The sequence below is a fragment of the Anabrus simplex genome, chromosome 1 (genome assembly GCF_040414725.1).
Source record: "Anabrus simplex isolate iqAnaSimp1 chromosome 1, ASM4041472v1, whole genome shotgun sequence".
In the NCBI taxonomy this organism is placed as follows: Eukaryota; Metazoa; Arthropoda; class Insecta; order Orthoptera; family Tettigoniidae; genus Anabrus; species Anabrus simplex.
Window position 1 is genome coordinate 1,061,687,545 of NC_090265.1, and position 15,941 is coordinate 1,061,703,485.

General features: G+C 38.7%; 1 protein-coding gene across 7 annotated transcripts in view; it reads left to right on the forward strand.

The window, feature by feature from the left end:
* The window catches only part of scrib (scribble), an 884,084-nt gene that overhangs the window by 412,066 nt on the left and 456,077 nt on the right, over positions 1–15,941 (forward strand). For 6 of the 7 annotated variants that reach the window (XR_011017587.1, XM_067137118.2, XM_068225382.1 and 3 more), the window contains exons 11-12: positions 9,149–9,363; positions 15,605–15,721. Coding sequence is in view for 6 of the 7 variants with exons in the window: in XM_067137118.2 (XP_066993219.2) it covers positions 9,149–9,363; positions 15,605–15,721 (332 nt within the window). In the remaining variant the exon portion in view is untranslated. The remainder of the gene's footprint in view (positions 1–9,148; positions 9,364–15,604; positions 15,722–15,941) is intronic. The other variant, XM_068225379.1, reaches the window with a different exon arrangement.

Here is a 15,941-nt window from a genome sequence, read left to right on the forward strand (position 1 = left end):
GTGTATTCACTAGGTTGCAGAATGATAACAGTTTTCAAAATGGCGACTAATCAACAGATAGTGTTTTGTGTGTTGCAATATGAGAAGACTGGATTTGTCAATACTGTGCAGCGTGCGTTCTGAAGACAGTACAGCATACAACCACCAACCCACCAAAGCATTCTGCAGTGGTATTGAGAGTTCAAGGACACACGCTGCCTCTGTAAAGGAAAAAGCTCCGGACGACCAGTTGTTTCAGCTGAAAGAGTGGAGAGCGTCCGAGATGCCTTCCTTCATAGCCCAAAGAAATCAACACATCATGCAAGTTGCGAACTGGGTATTCCTCAGCCAACTGTGTAGAAGATTCTGCATTGGTGCATTGTTTACGGCCAAAAGACCACACCATCAAGGCAAGAATTTTGTGAACATTTCCAGGAAGCAGTAAAATTTGCCTCCCGACTCGTGTTCAGTGATGAGGCGACAATGTTCCACCTAAACGGAAAAGTGAATCACCACAGTGTCCACATATGGGGCAGTGTAAATCCCCATGTTACTGTGGAGAAAGAGATTCTCCGAATGTGAATGTCTTCTGTGTTGTTTTATATAGCAACGTTTATGGGCCTGACTTTTTCCCTGGGAACACTGTGACGGGTACAGTGTACTTGCACGTGTTGTAAGACAGATTGTTTCTGAAACTGATGATAAACCCAAACTCCATATTCTAGAAAGACGGAGCTTCACCTCATTGGCATAGAGAAGTGTGTCGCCATCTGAACGAGGAACCTCTAAACCGATGGATTGGGCGATGTTCTCTGGATGATTTGGCACTCTTCAGGAGGCTCCAAAGGTCTTCTGACTTTACAGTTCGTAATTTTTTTCTGTGGGGATAAGTGAAAGACTTTCTTTACCTACCACCTTTGCCGACAACATTAGCTGTACTTCAAGATAGTATCACTGCTGTGCTGGTTAACATTGACATGGACGTGCTCGAACGTGTGTGGGTCGAACTTTACTACTACATAGATACATGTCGTGTTACACAAGGACAACACATAAAACATTTGTAATGATATGCAAGAAGCTTGAAACTCTGTTTTTTAATACAATGTATCATTCACTATTTTGTATGTTATACTTTGTGAAATACATTCATCCAAAACCCAATGAATCATTTGTAATCAGCGTGTATTTATGGGAAATCCCAGTTTTGCTAATGCTGGTTCAGATGAGAAATCAAAATTCTATACAATATTTGTTTTCTTTATGACCAGTCGATAGTAAGTATGTTTGTTAGCTGAACTTGCAGACCAGACTTCATTACTTTTAATATGGAGCTACTTGTTGAGGTTCATAGTAAACCTTCTGAAATATCTGCTTTGTGTTTTTGTTCTCTGTACTCACTATTTTATGTGCAGTGGGAGAAGTATTGCTCTGGTAGAATGGTATAATTGTTCAATTTCATTGCACTGCATTCATTGACTCTTGGCATTAAGGATTGTAGTTGTGCAAGGGTGAATTCCAGATATCTTTTGTGTACATAGCTTATAGCTTTTTTTCCCCCACAGAGTTATTGTTGGTTTTTGTCACAGCAGCAAATGTCACAAAGTTCTGATGGTGGAAAAAGCACAGATTTTAATAACTTAGAAAAGTTCTACAAATATGTTTTTGGTTGTTGTGATAATTTTATACCATTTTTAATTGTCTTTCATGAACTACTTGCTTATATGATTTTCTTAATTTCCATAGTGCATTATTCATCTGTTTTATTCTTTTATAGAATAACGCTATTACAATGTTGTGAAATTTCTATAAGTATGAACAAGTTTCACATAATATATTCCTCCTGGTTCCCCTCATTTCCTTTATGGAATGTAGATAAAGGTGTGAAGTCTTTATAGCAGTAACCACGTAGGATGGGAAAGGAGGGTGTTAGTATCAAGTGGTGGTGGTGGTTATTATTGTTTTAAGAGGAAGTAAAACTTACTAGGTGAGATGAATGAGGTAATTTTCCATTGCTTTCCATACTGAGCCGGAAATTGCAGTTGCAGCATGACTGTCCCTGCAAGTAACGACTTTCATAGTAATCCATACCCTGTAGTTATCATTTGAATGTCATTACCCAGGATCTCCCATACCTCAGCAGAATTGTAATAGTGCTGTAATAGCTGTAAATGAGATTGAGACCTCGGTGGAAGTTAATCTTTACTCTAGCCTGTAATAAGAGACGGATGCTAAAATACTTCATCCATTAAGAAATGCAAATAAGCAAACTCTATGAATAAATATGCTGATTATAGTGCACTACTTTGTGAAGAACCTGTTTCATAATATCAGTACCTTATCTTCCTTGGGTCAGTAGTTAACATAATAGTCATTCATAATGTTCTGAGCATTTTCTGTGAACACAGTTGTGCTTCGATGAATACTGAAATTTCATGAACACACTAACTTCATACTTTCCCAGTCATTGGTCATATAGTGTTCATGGAATACATATCATACATAGTGGAGTATTTAGGGGCGGAGTGTTCCAGGCTTAAGCCGCTTTCAAAATTAGGAACGGTCTGTTTTGTGACAACAATCGACAGTAAACCTTACCTTAACGGACACTTCTTAATAGCGGACAGTGTTCAAATCCCTGGCAGAAAAGGCCAGGGCTCTTAAGGGGAAATCATTTCTTAATACTGGACATTTCTATAAAAGGATGCAGACAGTTGTTAATGGACACTACCTACGAAAACAACGGCCCTGAAAAAGTGCAAAGAGTGTTTAAAAGCTTAAAACAGCAAGGCAAGTAAGTTCTAAAGCCTGGCCAATAGAGGACTGCACTGTAATCTACTGGACAGCCCTCTGAAAGCACGCTGTAAGTAAACACATGACTGCCACCCTTCTCCAGGCTGCCAGGAGGGTGTCAATTGTCTCCCTGTCATTGGAAGATTTCTTATTGTTTATTGGTGTGCGAGTACTTACAGTGAGTACATTGTTATTAGCAGCCATTACCGTGTTTTGTACTACAGTAAATTGTAAAAGTTGTCTCAGAAATGCAAGCGCCTGACACTCCAGGACAAAGCGGAGGTAATAAAGGTCCACTAAAAAGGAAAATTAAGTGTTCATGACCTAATGGCCAAATTCGTTGTGGGGAAAACTCAAATTGGGGACATCATTAAAGGTAAGAAGGATATCTTCAAGGCTTGGGTGGACAACAGCTGCAGTTCTGGTACTAAATGGGTGTTTCCAACAACGGAAGGCCTTGATATGGATAGTCTGATACACAAGTGGTTTTGTTGTGCTAGAGACAACAGCTTTCTATTGTCTGGGCCTGTAATAAGGTAGAAGGCACTAGAACTGACTTTAAAGCTTCTAAGAGGGGTTAGACAATTTCCTTGTGAAACACAGCATTTCGTACAAAAGCATTAATGGCGAAGCTGGTGCTCTAGGTAAAGCTGTAGTTGATGGGCGGAAAACAAAACTGAGTGACGTGGTGAAGGCTATCTTAAAAAAAAAGAAAAGTTTTCAGTTGTGACTAGACAGGCCTCTTTTATGTACAGGAGGGAAAATATCTGAAGAAAGTTAGACTGTTCTGTAGTGTGCTAATATGTTAGGTGAGTTTGAAAATTCCCTGAATGTCTGGAAGGCAAAGTAGCTTTAGGGGAGTAGACGTTAATTCACTTGGCATTGTTTGGCATGCAAATCAGCATACCTGGATGACAAAGGATATCATGACTGACTGGCTTGTCAATTTTAACAGCAGAATGTGCACACAGAAGAGGAACGTGATTTTGCTTCTGGACAAACTGATAAACAGTAAGGTGGTTTGAACATGACAGCCTGGGTCAATTGCTGGGTAGAGGCTTAAGTAAGAATTTTAAGTTTTTAAGGTGCTGTACTGGCAGAAGGTTCTTGGGCACATTCTATCCAAAATGAATGATGAAGGATCGGCGGGAGAGCTGGAACAATTTTCTACAATTTGCTGTAGTGCTCAGTGCAACAGGCGAAGCTTTGTTTGTCTAACCCTTATCCCATTTCTCTACGGGGTCGGCACCAAGGGGTCTGCTCAAGGCTTAACGTCCCCATCCAATGGACAAATCACCATCAGCAGCGTCATATGCCATTACTCCATATGAGCACTGTAGAGAACTTTGGAATTTAATCCAGGCTTTTGGCATGCAGATGGTTCATGGTGTGGGTTACTGTAGTCATGTCCTAGTTCATGAACCATGGGCAACAGCTGAGTGGCCTAGTAAGTGGTCCTCAGAGTTGGGATACTAGTTACTATGAAATGGGAGTGGGCATCTTAAACATATTCTGAGTCATGGCCCTCTTTGTGCTCAGACTGCTAGGACTATACAATCCACCGGTGCTCCCTAACCCGTTTGAGGAGAGATCCTCACTTGGACTATGTGCAAGTAGGGTAGAATCCTGCTTCATGAATTTACCGAGCTCAGAACATTTTAAGCAAGCCTCGGACCTATGGGAGAGATGGAGTCCCACTCCCATTTGACAGGCGAGGAACTCTGTGGAAACAACTTGGCAAACAAAATGGAATTCGATGGGGAGCTATCAATATTAATGGGGCTTGTGGAAGAAAGAAAGTAGAACTGGCTGAGTCAACAAAGAGGATGCATCTGGATGTTCTAGGAGTAAGTGATATTCGGGTAAGGGGAGAACGAGGAAGAGATAGGAGATTACTTGACGGGTGTTAGAAAGGGAAGAGCTGTTTATCAGAAATACCACTGCACTTAACATAGTTTCTGTTAAGCACATAAATGAGCGAATGATGTGGGTACATTTGGCAGTTGGAGGAATTATGACGAGAATTGTCTCAGTGTATTCACCATGTGAGGGTGCAGACGAGGATGAATTTGACAAGTTTTATGGAGCATTGAGTGACGTCATAGACAGGGTCATCAGCAAGGACAGGATAGTGCTTATGGGTGATTTCAATGCGAGAGTTGGAAATGGAAATGAAGGATACAAAAGGGTGATTGGTAAATGTGAGAACGATATGGAAGCTAATGGGAATGGGAAGCGTTTGCTAGACTTCTGTACTAATATGGATTTAGCTGTTACGAATACATTCTTCAAGCATAAGGCTATTAACCGCTGCATATGAGAGGGTAGGGGTACCAGATCCATAATAGACTATATCTTAACTGACTTCAAATTCAGGAAATCTGTTAGGAATGTATGAGTTTTCCGCGGATATTTCGATGATACAGACCACTATCTGATCTGTAGTGAACTAAGTATCTCTAAGTATCTCTGTCTGCAAACGAATAAGGATAGAAAATCTCCAGGACGAGGAAATTAGACAGAAGTACATGGATAGGGATAGTGAGAAGTTCCAAATATTGGACAGTAAGCAGGTTCAGGATATAGAAAGAGAATGGGTGGCATAACGAATCTTAGGAAGGGAGGGAAAAAGGAAATAAACAGTGTTTCGAGTAATTCAGGTAAATTCATAATAGGTCCTAGGGAATCACTGGAGGGAATATTTTGAAAAATCTGCTCAACGTAAAAGGAAATCTTTCCTGGTGGTGTCGCGAACAACCAAGCTCATGGGGGGAAGGAAAATGTTGGTGAAATTATGCTCGAGGAAGTGGAAAGGATGGTAAATAAACTCCATTTTCATAAAGCAGCAGGAATAGATTAGACCTGAAATGGTGAAGTATAGTGGGAAGGCAGGGATGAAATGGCTTCATAGAGTAGTAAGATTAGCATGGAGTGTTGGTAAGGTAACTTCAGATTGGACAAAAGTAAAATATTCACTGGTATCTTGGAAGAGAGGGTGTGATCGCAGTTGTGAGGAAGTTAGATGAAAACCAGTGTGGTTTAAAGACCACAGAGGAGCTGTCAGGATCAGATTTTCAGTATGCGCCAGGTAATTGAAAAATGCTGCAAGAGAAATAGACAGTTGTTTGTTTCGTAGTTCCAGAGAAAGCATATGCCATGTTACCGAGGGAAAAGATGTTAGCCATACTAGGGGACTATGGAATTAAGGGTAGATTATTAAAATCAATCAAAGGCATTTATGTTGACAATTGGGCTGCAGTGAGAATTGATGGTAGAATGAGTTCTTGGTTCAGGGTACTTACAGTAGGTTAGATAAGGCTGTAATCTTTCACCTTTGTTGTTTGTAGTTTACATGATTCATCTGCTGAAAGGTGTAAAGTCTCAGGGAGGAATTCAGTTAGGTGGAAATGTAGTAAGCAGTCTGGCCTATGCTGACGACTAGGTCTTAATGGCAGATTGTGCCGAAACTTGAAAATAGGTTCAATGAGTAAGGTATGAAAATTAGCTTTTCGAAGACTAAATTGATGTCGGTAGGTAAGAAATTCAACAGAAATGAATGTCAGATTGGTGATACAAAGCAGGAACAGGTAGATAATTTCAAGTAATTAGGTTGTGTGTTCTCCCTGGATGATAATATAGTAAGTGAGATTGAATCAAGGTGTAGTAAAAGTAAGGCAGTGAGCTCACAATTGCGATCAACAGTGTTCTGTTAGAAGGAAGTCAGCTCCAAGATGAAACTATCTTTACATCGGTCTGTTTTCAGGCGAACTTGCTTTACGGGAGCGAAAGCTGGGTGGACTCAGGAAATCTTATTCATAAATTAGAAGTAACAGACATGAAAGTAGCAAGAATGATTGCCAGTACAAACAGGTGGGAACAATGGCAGGGGGGTACTCAGAATGGGGAGTTAAAGGCTGAGGAATTAACTCGTTGACTGAAGCTGTACACGTAAACCAGCTTTGGTGGAGAGTTCATGTGAGGCAAATGGAGGAGGATAGGTTACCTAGGGGAATAAAGGACTCCGTTATGGAGGGTAAGAGAAGTAGAAGGAGACCAAGACAATGATGGTTAGACTCATTTTCTTACGATTTAAAGATAAGAGGTATAGAACTATATGAGGCCACAGCACTAGTTGCAAATAGAGGATTGTGGCGACGTTTAGTAAATTCACAGAGGCTTGCAGACTGAACGCTGAAAGGCATAATGGTCGATAATGATTATGTACATATGTAGGTTTGGCATGCAGTGTAGTGATTAGAAATTGTATTCCACCACCTCCCCTACCCTGCCAGCCAGCATTCTGTTGGTGAATTTTTTTTTACCAATGTGACTCGAACCGGCTAAACACAGTGAGAGACTGTTTTAACTTCAACACCTTAAGGATCATGGCCACAAGGCGGGCTGCAACAGGTAAAGCATTAACTCATATGTATTTGAAAACTTAGTGGAATTTGTTCTTTTTAAATGAACAAGGGTGCGGCGGATGCTGCCTCTCTTAGGAAAGATTTATGGGGCCCATATATCATACAAGAGGACTATTTATTGACAATATATCTGCACTGTGCAGCTCATAATTCCAATTTGGTAGTTTTTGACACATGTAACATTGTATTTATCAGAAATTCTTTAGGAACAATGGAAATGGTTCATACCTTTCTCGGGCGACCATGTTGTACAAAAATATTAAATAATGTCCTTGAATCATGAGTTCAAACTGCAGCACTCTGACTGAATGGATTGAACATCTTCACAGTGCACAAAACTTCAAGGAATTATACGGTGCTCTTTTTGCTGCTCTGAAGAGAAATCAAGAGTTTGCCATCAAGGCAATGCCACGGGATGCTATCGTTTTGTCAGCAGTGATAACTCACAGAGATTTTGTCTCGTGTTCAGTAATAATTTCAGAACTGTTTGCGTTGGGCTACTCCACCACCATCACCTTCAGCATCAGGATAACGATTTTGTGGAATTAGTTAATGTTTCCAATGATCTCAAAAAGGAATTGCTGATTATCAGAAAAAATTGACAATTTGAAGCAGCATTTCCTTCAAGACAAGATACTATGTCCCATGAAGTTGAAACGAAAAAGCTATGTATTTCTACCATGCACACAAATTTCCCAAATCAGGATACCGGCAATGATGTCGAAGCTTACTACAAAGGGTGTTCATACCATTCCTGGATTCTTTCATTCATTCATTTCAAGAATGGTTCTTGAAATACATTGAACTTGCAAATGCTTCATCTTCTATTAAATAAAAAGGCAAACATAGGTTTCATTGATGGACTTGAAAAGTAGTGTGCATTCTACGCTTCAGATAAACTTTCTCGCCCATTTAACAACAACAATGGCCGAGTTGAAACTTCCACCACTGGCTCAGTCGATTGGAGTGCAATTGCCACATGATGCAATGGAAGCTTTGTCTGTCTGTGACAGTCATATATACCCTAACATGTTTCAGTTACACCATCTTTGGCACCACCATCCATATCAACGGCCATGAATGAACACTACTTTTTCATCCTGAAGAGGTTTGAAATGTGTCTAAGGAATTCAACTACTGAGTCTTGTCTGAACCGGCTTGATGACAGTTCGATATTTATCAGTATCTAGCGAAAGGAAGTAACAGACGCCGCGACTTTGTTCTGTAAATTTCTGGTAAATGTTTTGTATGTATGTGTATAGTAAGAAAGAGAAATCCACATGTATAGTACTTCAAAATGTATGATGCTGAAACAACAGGGAACAATGTAGGTGGATTATGAGGTACTTGGGAAAAATTGCATAGCCTTCTTCAAAATAAAATCATACATACACCACTGGTCATACAGATGTTTAGAACAGAACTACATTGGCTTGGTTGGTCTTGGAAATGAACCAGATTACTTTTCCTACCTGGGAAATTGTTGTGACCACCTTCTTTGCTGGTATGATTATTTATAATTTGGGAATAATTGTAAGTAACAAGACTTCTATGCTGACAGAACATTGCTGATAGCATGTCTGTATTTGAAACATAGAAATTAATTAAAACATTCCTGAAAAAAAAAAAAATCATTCCTTAGGAATGCCGGGATGATTAAATATTTTTAGCAGTTGCATTTCTTTAACTTCCATACTTCAGTAACTTCGAATAACATATTAATTGATTTTACTTTCTGAAAAGTCTGTGCTCATTCCATCAAAAGAACTGTGGTGGTTATTCATGCATGTATTTTCTGCTGTTCTAGTGACAGCAGATTTGAGAGTTCACGTGTACAGAACACTACTGCTTTGCATGTTGTGAACGTTTTATTAGTGAATGCTTTTTACCTCTTTCTCTGCAAGGCTTGGTCATGTTTGTGTTCCTTTCTCTTTCTCTCTTTTCTGTTTTAGACGCTTTTTATGATGGGCGGTTGTATCGTTGTGGTATTAAGTTTAGTGGCGAGCAGCTTAACGAGACAAGTGACGGGGAAGCTAACATGGCTTCTATTTCATCGCCAGATCACCAACAAGAAGAAAGCGACAACGAGGATTTCGAGAAGCGGGATGCATCTCGGACTATTTCTGTGAAGTTTCCTGATGACCTAGAATCTGAGCTGGGCAGAGAGGTAGGACTGATTTTTAGTATTGATTTTCTCATTCTAATTTTGTGTGTCTTGGAGTTGTGTGTTCCAGCAGAAGATAGTGATTTTTTAAGAACCAGAAACTGTATTATGATGAAAAGAAAATCCTTTAGAGATTCAGGAATCTTTACTCCTTTTTTTGCTTTGAATCAAAGGAATATTATAATATGTAAGTTATATCCCTTGACTGGGAATTGAACTAACATACTCCATTACTATAGCAAGGTTCTAATATATGTTTTCACATTCCGGCATATAGTATCTGGTCAAAGAGAAAGGCCATGTAATTTAGGTTGATCAGTACAACATTGCTCACATTTTACTGAAGGTTTATATTGTAATCTGTTTTCAATTTTGGTTCTTTGATCAGATTGTTACATGCTGAGGGATTCTATACAAATATCATTCTGATATGGGTAATTCGAATTAGTAGGGGATACTGAGACAGGTTACAGTCCAGCTCCTTGGCTGAGTGGTCATCTTATGGACCCCGAGTTTGATATGTGGCTGGGCTGGGTATTTTAACTGTGTGTGGTCAGTTCCCCTGGCTTGGAGACTGGGTGTTTGTATTTGTCTCAGTACCCATCTCTGCATCTATACACACCACATGACACTACCAATCACTACAGAACATGCAGTAGTGATTACATCACCCTGGATACTGTTGGTATCAGGAAGGGCATTCAGCAATAAAACTGACCAAATCCACACTAGTGCCAACCCCAAGAAAATTGGTAGTAGTACGTTTGCATTCGGGAGACTGTGGGTTCGAATCCCACTGTCGGTAGCCCTCAAGATATTTTCCATGGTTTCCTATTTTCACACCAAGCAAATGCTGAGTCTGTGCCATTAAGGAAACAGCTGCTTGCTTCCCACCCCTAGCCCTTTCCTATGCTATTGTCGCGATAAGACCTATCTGTGTCAGTGCGATGTAAAAAAAAAGTGGGGGAAAGATGAACTGAATTGCATATCGCACACATATATCAACATATGATGTTATTTTCCTGTGTAGTAACAGAATATTTGAAGAGTTATTTTCTTAGGGTTAAGCTCAATTTTGTATTTTGAGAGAAAAGACATTTTAGCATTGGTTATGGATGAAGAACCACCACTTTCACCTCATTGTTGCTCTAAACGTTTTTCTCATAATGCTACATTTTATTATTATTATTATTATTATTATTATTATTATTATTATTATTATTATTATTATTATTATTATTATTATTTTGTTTTAAACTAGTGATGGAGGAATGTAGTGTTTGTCGTTACTATGTTACAGTTGCTAAGTGGTATTCTGTTTATTTCATTTTTCCTATTATTTTTACTTCATATCTGATTAAGAGTAAGTTATGAGCTGCCTCTGTGGATCAGCGGTAAAGTGTCGGCCTCCGGATCCCAAGATAGCGGGTTCAAACCCGGCAGAGGTAGTCGAATTTTTGAAGGGTGGAAAAAAGTTCATTTGACACTCCATGTCGTACAATGTCGGCATGTAAAAGATCTCTGGTGACACATTTGGTGTTTATCCGACAAAATTCATTAAATCTCAGCCATACACGCCCAAGAGAGTTTCGGTTTACTCGGTCTGCCATCTAGTGGGGGCCTAGAGTAAAGCGCAACGTCGAAATTGATGAGCAGACAGCCAGATGGGGTCAAATTGAAATGTCTGCACACGGTAGCTGAGGCCATATTATTATTATTATTATTATTATTATTATTATTATTATTATTATTTAAGAGAAAGTTATGTAACAAATGTTGTCATTAATATATTACAGGTACGGACTTATAGGCATTAAAAATGTATACAGTTGGCAGGCAAAAAGGCACTTAAAGAAAGGCAGCAAGATATATGAACACATGTGTGAAAAAACATTAATTAAAGTTCAGGAAATAGCCACAAAAAACACACACACACACAAAAGATGAATAGTTACTCCCTCACTACCAAACTTTCTCCACGTGGAACGGCTGCCCTTTATTTACTTCTCGCGGTCTTCTCGCAGCCTTCTTGCGGAGGACGTATTTGGATGGTGCAAAAGGCTGCCAACCTGTTCACCTAGGAACTCGGATCCCAGGTCAGAGCAGTGAAGCCTGGACAAGACGATTGGTCTGGACTGGTTAGGGTAGTGCCTGGACAAGACCCTTGGTCCGGATAGGTTAGGGTAGGGGACAACACAGGTGATACGGGAACAAGTGAAGGGGGTGTGGGGGTGTAAGACCCCAGGTTAGAGCTGTGAAGCGTCCTTAGGCCTCTAGTTTCCTGCGGAAGCACCATTGGTCTGGACTGGTTGGGGTAGGGACTAGACAAGTCCATTGGTCTGGATTGGTTTAGTGCATTCTATGTAGGTTAGTAGTAAAAAAGTGATTTACAAGTTCCTTCTCCATTTTTTCCTGATAGAGATTGCTGGACATTTTATGAAGATTCATATCACATTATTCCAGTTCTTTATTCTACACTAGCTAATGTACCCGTGCTTCAGTACGGAATTCTACATTGTATACAGAATTCTAGGTTAGGTAGTGTACATGTTGTGAGTACGAATGTAATAAATTGCATAGCTCTTACCTTTACCGTAGAAACGGGATAGGGAAGTCACCAAATGTCTTCTTTTTTAAAATGTGAAGACTGGACTAGGGAATTTTCATTGTAATGGTAGGCCCTCTTGCCTGCAATCAGTCACAATCGAGTTGGGGAATTTTCATTATAATGTCAGACTCTCTCTCCATGTACCTGTTTACATCCTCAGAAAGACTGCTTTAGTGGTTTTCCAGCTGGGTCATTACAATGACTCCAGTAGAAATGTCGCGATTAAAAGCAATGCTACCATATGAAATACTCGATCAAATAAAAATACCACACATTTTTTCACTTTTAATGAACAGTAGTATGCTGCCAATCTAACAGTCCAAAGTTTCAGAGCTGAAATGTCCAGGCCACAGATAGCCATGAGCCATGAACACACTTTTATTTTTGTGTGTGTGGATGGGTGGGGGGCGAAGAGTGGGGAGTGGGCAAAAACTATGCCCTTTTACTCTCTGTCTCGTAGGAGTACCCTATGAGTTGGAAAATCTCAATTCACTACATTGGCGGGGGAAATCTGATGTGGACGCAAATTTTTCCTCCAAGCCAGAGTAGAAACCTCCTCTTTGCTGTTAATTTGGAATAAAATTAATGTAGAATTTAATAAAAGTGAAGAGGAAGAACCTTTTCATAAGAAACGGCTCATTTCAGAGTTGATTTTTTTAGTTCTTTAGTGAATTGTGGTGCTATAATTTGGAATAGGCCAAAATTGTAATTCTAGACTGGTCAGAAGCGAGTCTCTGGCATTATTCCGTTAATTGTGCACACTGATCACTCCAATCGGCGCGTCAGAGTAGGGATCGAATAGCTGGAATACTATGATGAACCAGCGTGTTACATACTAGGAGTATCCGAAAATGTATGAACCAGAGGCATGGTATGCTAGAGAAGAAACTTATCTATCTCCCCTGCTGTAAATATGTTAATTTAATAATAATAATAATAATAATAATAATAATAATGATGATGATAATATTCAGACAGGCTGTTACTCTCGGTACGCAGCAGTAATCCCGTCTATCGGAGATGAGCGGCAGCATAAGAGACAAAGAATATCTCGGCAAACAGTGGTCAATGTAATGCTATTGTTGATCAATTGTATGAGCTTTCGTTATTGTAGGCCTTCACATTTAGTTTTCTTCCCATCTCAAATACCACACTTATCATAGTCGGTATGGTAACACTGTACAAAACATAAGTTATCGGAAATTGTATTCTCTCTAAATTCTATGTAGTACTTTTCCATAGGACCAATAACATGGGTATTTAAGAAAGGTGCCTTCCCCTAAACCACCATTTCGTCCAGGGTGAATAAAATTGTTTATAGCTTAGACTGTAGTTTTCATTAAATTCTGTTTACCCATGTTCTCGTGGCTATGCGTTGATGCGGATTTAGCAGCAAAAATACAAATCCTTGAATATCTCTGTTATAGCCAGTACGGTAAAAATGTTTAAGACATAAACGATCAGAAATTTAATTCTATATAACTTTGGTTATACCGTATTTATCGATAAGACCACTAATAACATAAATATTTGAGAATTATATTTTAGGCCTTCCCCTAAACTACCATTTCGCTCAGCACGAATAAAATGATTTAGAGCCTAGATTGTAGTTGCTCATTCCCCGACTTTGCATACCGATTTTCATTAAATTATCTTCAGTCGTTTTCTCGTGATGCGATTACATACATACGGACGGACGGACGGACGGACGGACAGACAGACGTTACGGAAGATTAAAAAGTGCAGTTCCTTGTTACTGTGGACACGACTGATACAGAAATACCATTCTTTCTAAATTCTGAGCAATGTAAAAGACAAAACTTTTATTTTATATATATATAGATTGTTTCCTTCACATGTTCCATTTACTTGTGCTTTTCTTCTGCCTGGGTTTGGTAACGGAATTTTGTTACGACAATTGATGGGAATGACATGGCACTGCAATTTACGTTGGCCAATAGGAATGCAAGTAGCTAGTTCAGCAATGAAAATGGCATTTAATGCTCTTCATTAGGTTATAAAAGTAAATGTAATTCTGGGGGTAGAATGGTGGGTTCGTGGACATCACAATGAACACATCTCTCCTCTAATGCTCATTCCAAGTAAGATTTCATTAATTTCTGCTTCCTTATAATGTCAGAAACATCTGGACACAAGGTGTCTACTTTTTCCAAAAATAGATTTGTTAAACAACTTTCAATCTATCAGTCAGTCAGTCAATCAAAAACAGAATGCTAAATTTCTCTTTGAGTTTCTGGCTGACACACTACTCCATGCAAATATTTGGGGTACAATGAATCAGTTTCATCAAGATTTTTATACTGAGAGAAACTTCTTTCTACTTTGCATGAAACAATAGGACAACACTGTCATTTCAGCCATTTCAAGAAGTACTTGCACTAGAGTTTCTGAATTACCCTCTAAAATAGTTACAATCACTGCAAAAGTTTTCCATTGCGGATGATGCTGTAAACACACTACTTTTCGGTAATTCACAACCTGGCCTACACTACCTGGTGCTTCCTCAAAGATTTTGGAAATCTGTCAAAAAATGTTGAGTGTTTCTGCCAAAGGTTTGTTCCTTGTTTCAAGCTTTGTGATCGTGTCTGAATTCAATATAATACTTGGTGTATTCAGGCCTGCAAATATGACAATTGTATGGCAAAAGTGGATAAATGGCCTCAATAGGACGTTTTAAGCATCGGCAAACAGAATAGATAAAAAGAACCCCCATCAAATAGACAATTATATGCACTATAAAAACTATGGTGTTAGGCTTGCAATAACAGGAAACTGGTTTATAATTCAAAAGTCTAAATTTCTGAACAAAGGAGTGAAAAAGGCAAATAGGGTAATATCTTCTACTTAAGAATGAATACAGTGGATCAATAATTAAATCATGCTGTGATATGAGAAAGAAGTATTTAAAGTACTATTTTTTCCTTACCTCTATTAATTTTCAGTGTTGCTTTTCATTTTTATACTCTGGTTCACTCTCATCCAGTATTATACTGCTCAATATTTGTGTAATGTTGAATGATATCACTTGCTCTTTGCAGGTCAGGCACAGGCTTAATTGGTGCCACTTGGATTGTATCTCTGCCCCTGACCTCTGTCCACATGCTTTCATTAGTGCTAATCATTTTATATTTCTTCTTTACCTTTGTTCTTACTGACCTACAAGTTCCTCTTGTATGGACCTTACTGGCACTGCATTTTTTAGTGCATGGTGCAGTGTTACTCTGTTTATGACATTTTAAATAACTAGGCACAGCAGTTTTTATAATAATTTTTTAAAAAAATTATTTCAGTCCTTATAAGAATCTTTCAGTTTTGTATGGTTTGTATTCATTCATTGCTATACTGCAATTTGTTGGTATTGTTTGCATATAGAATTTATTTTCTCTGAAGATGATTGTACTTTTTCTAGAATTTGCTTCAGGAAAAATACAGAAATTTGATCATGTTAAAACTTGCAGAACTAAGTGATTGCAGTGTGATTAAATTGCAAGCAAATGCTAAGTTTCTGCATGTTAGAGTGCATATTAGACCTCTCTTATATTTGTAACATCAATTAAAAATATTTTGAAAGATGATACTCATTTTTACCTCGTTTATTTACACATTCTTTTGCAGACTCCATTTGTGAGGCAGAATACCCCCCATCCCAAGGAGCTGAAAGCAAAGGCTCATAAGCTGTTCAGAGGCAAAGCTGCAGAAGGCAAGGTATCTGGCACTGAAGAAACGGCTAAGGTATTTGTACAATCATAATGATAAACAATATTATAGAGGGGTAAATGTGAAAAGAATAGCTTTTGCATCTATGTAAAATCTAGTTATGTGCTCTTCTAAGATTTGTTATTTATACTTCATGATATTTACTCATTCCCTTTGTTGAGTATTTGCAATTAGTTATTATTGTACTAAAGTTGTACATACATTCTGAACTGTGCTATTCCATTAAAAATGTTTT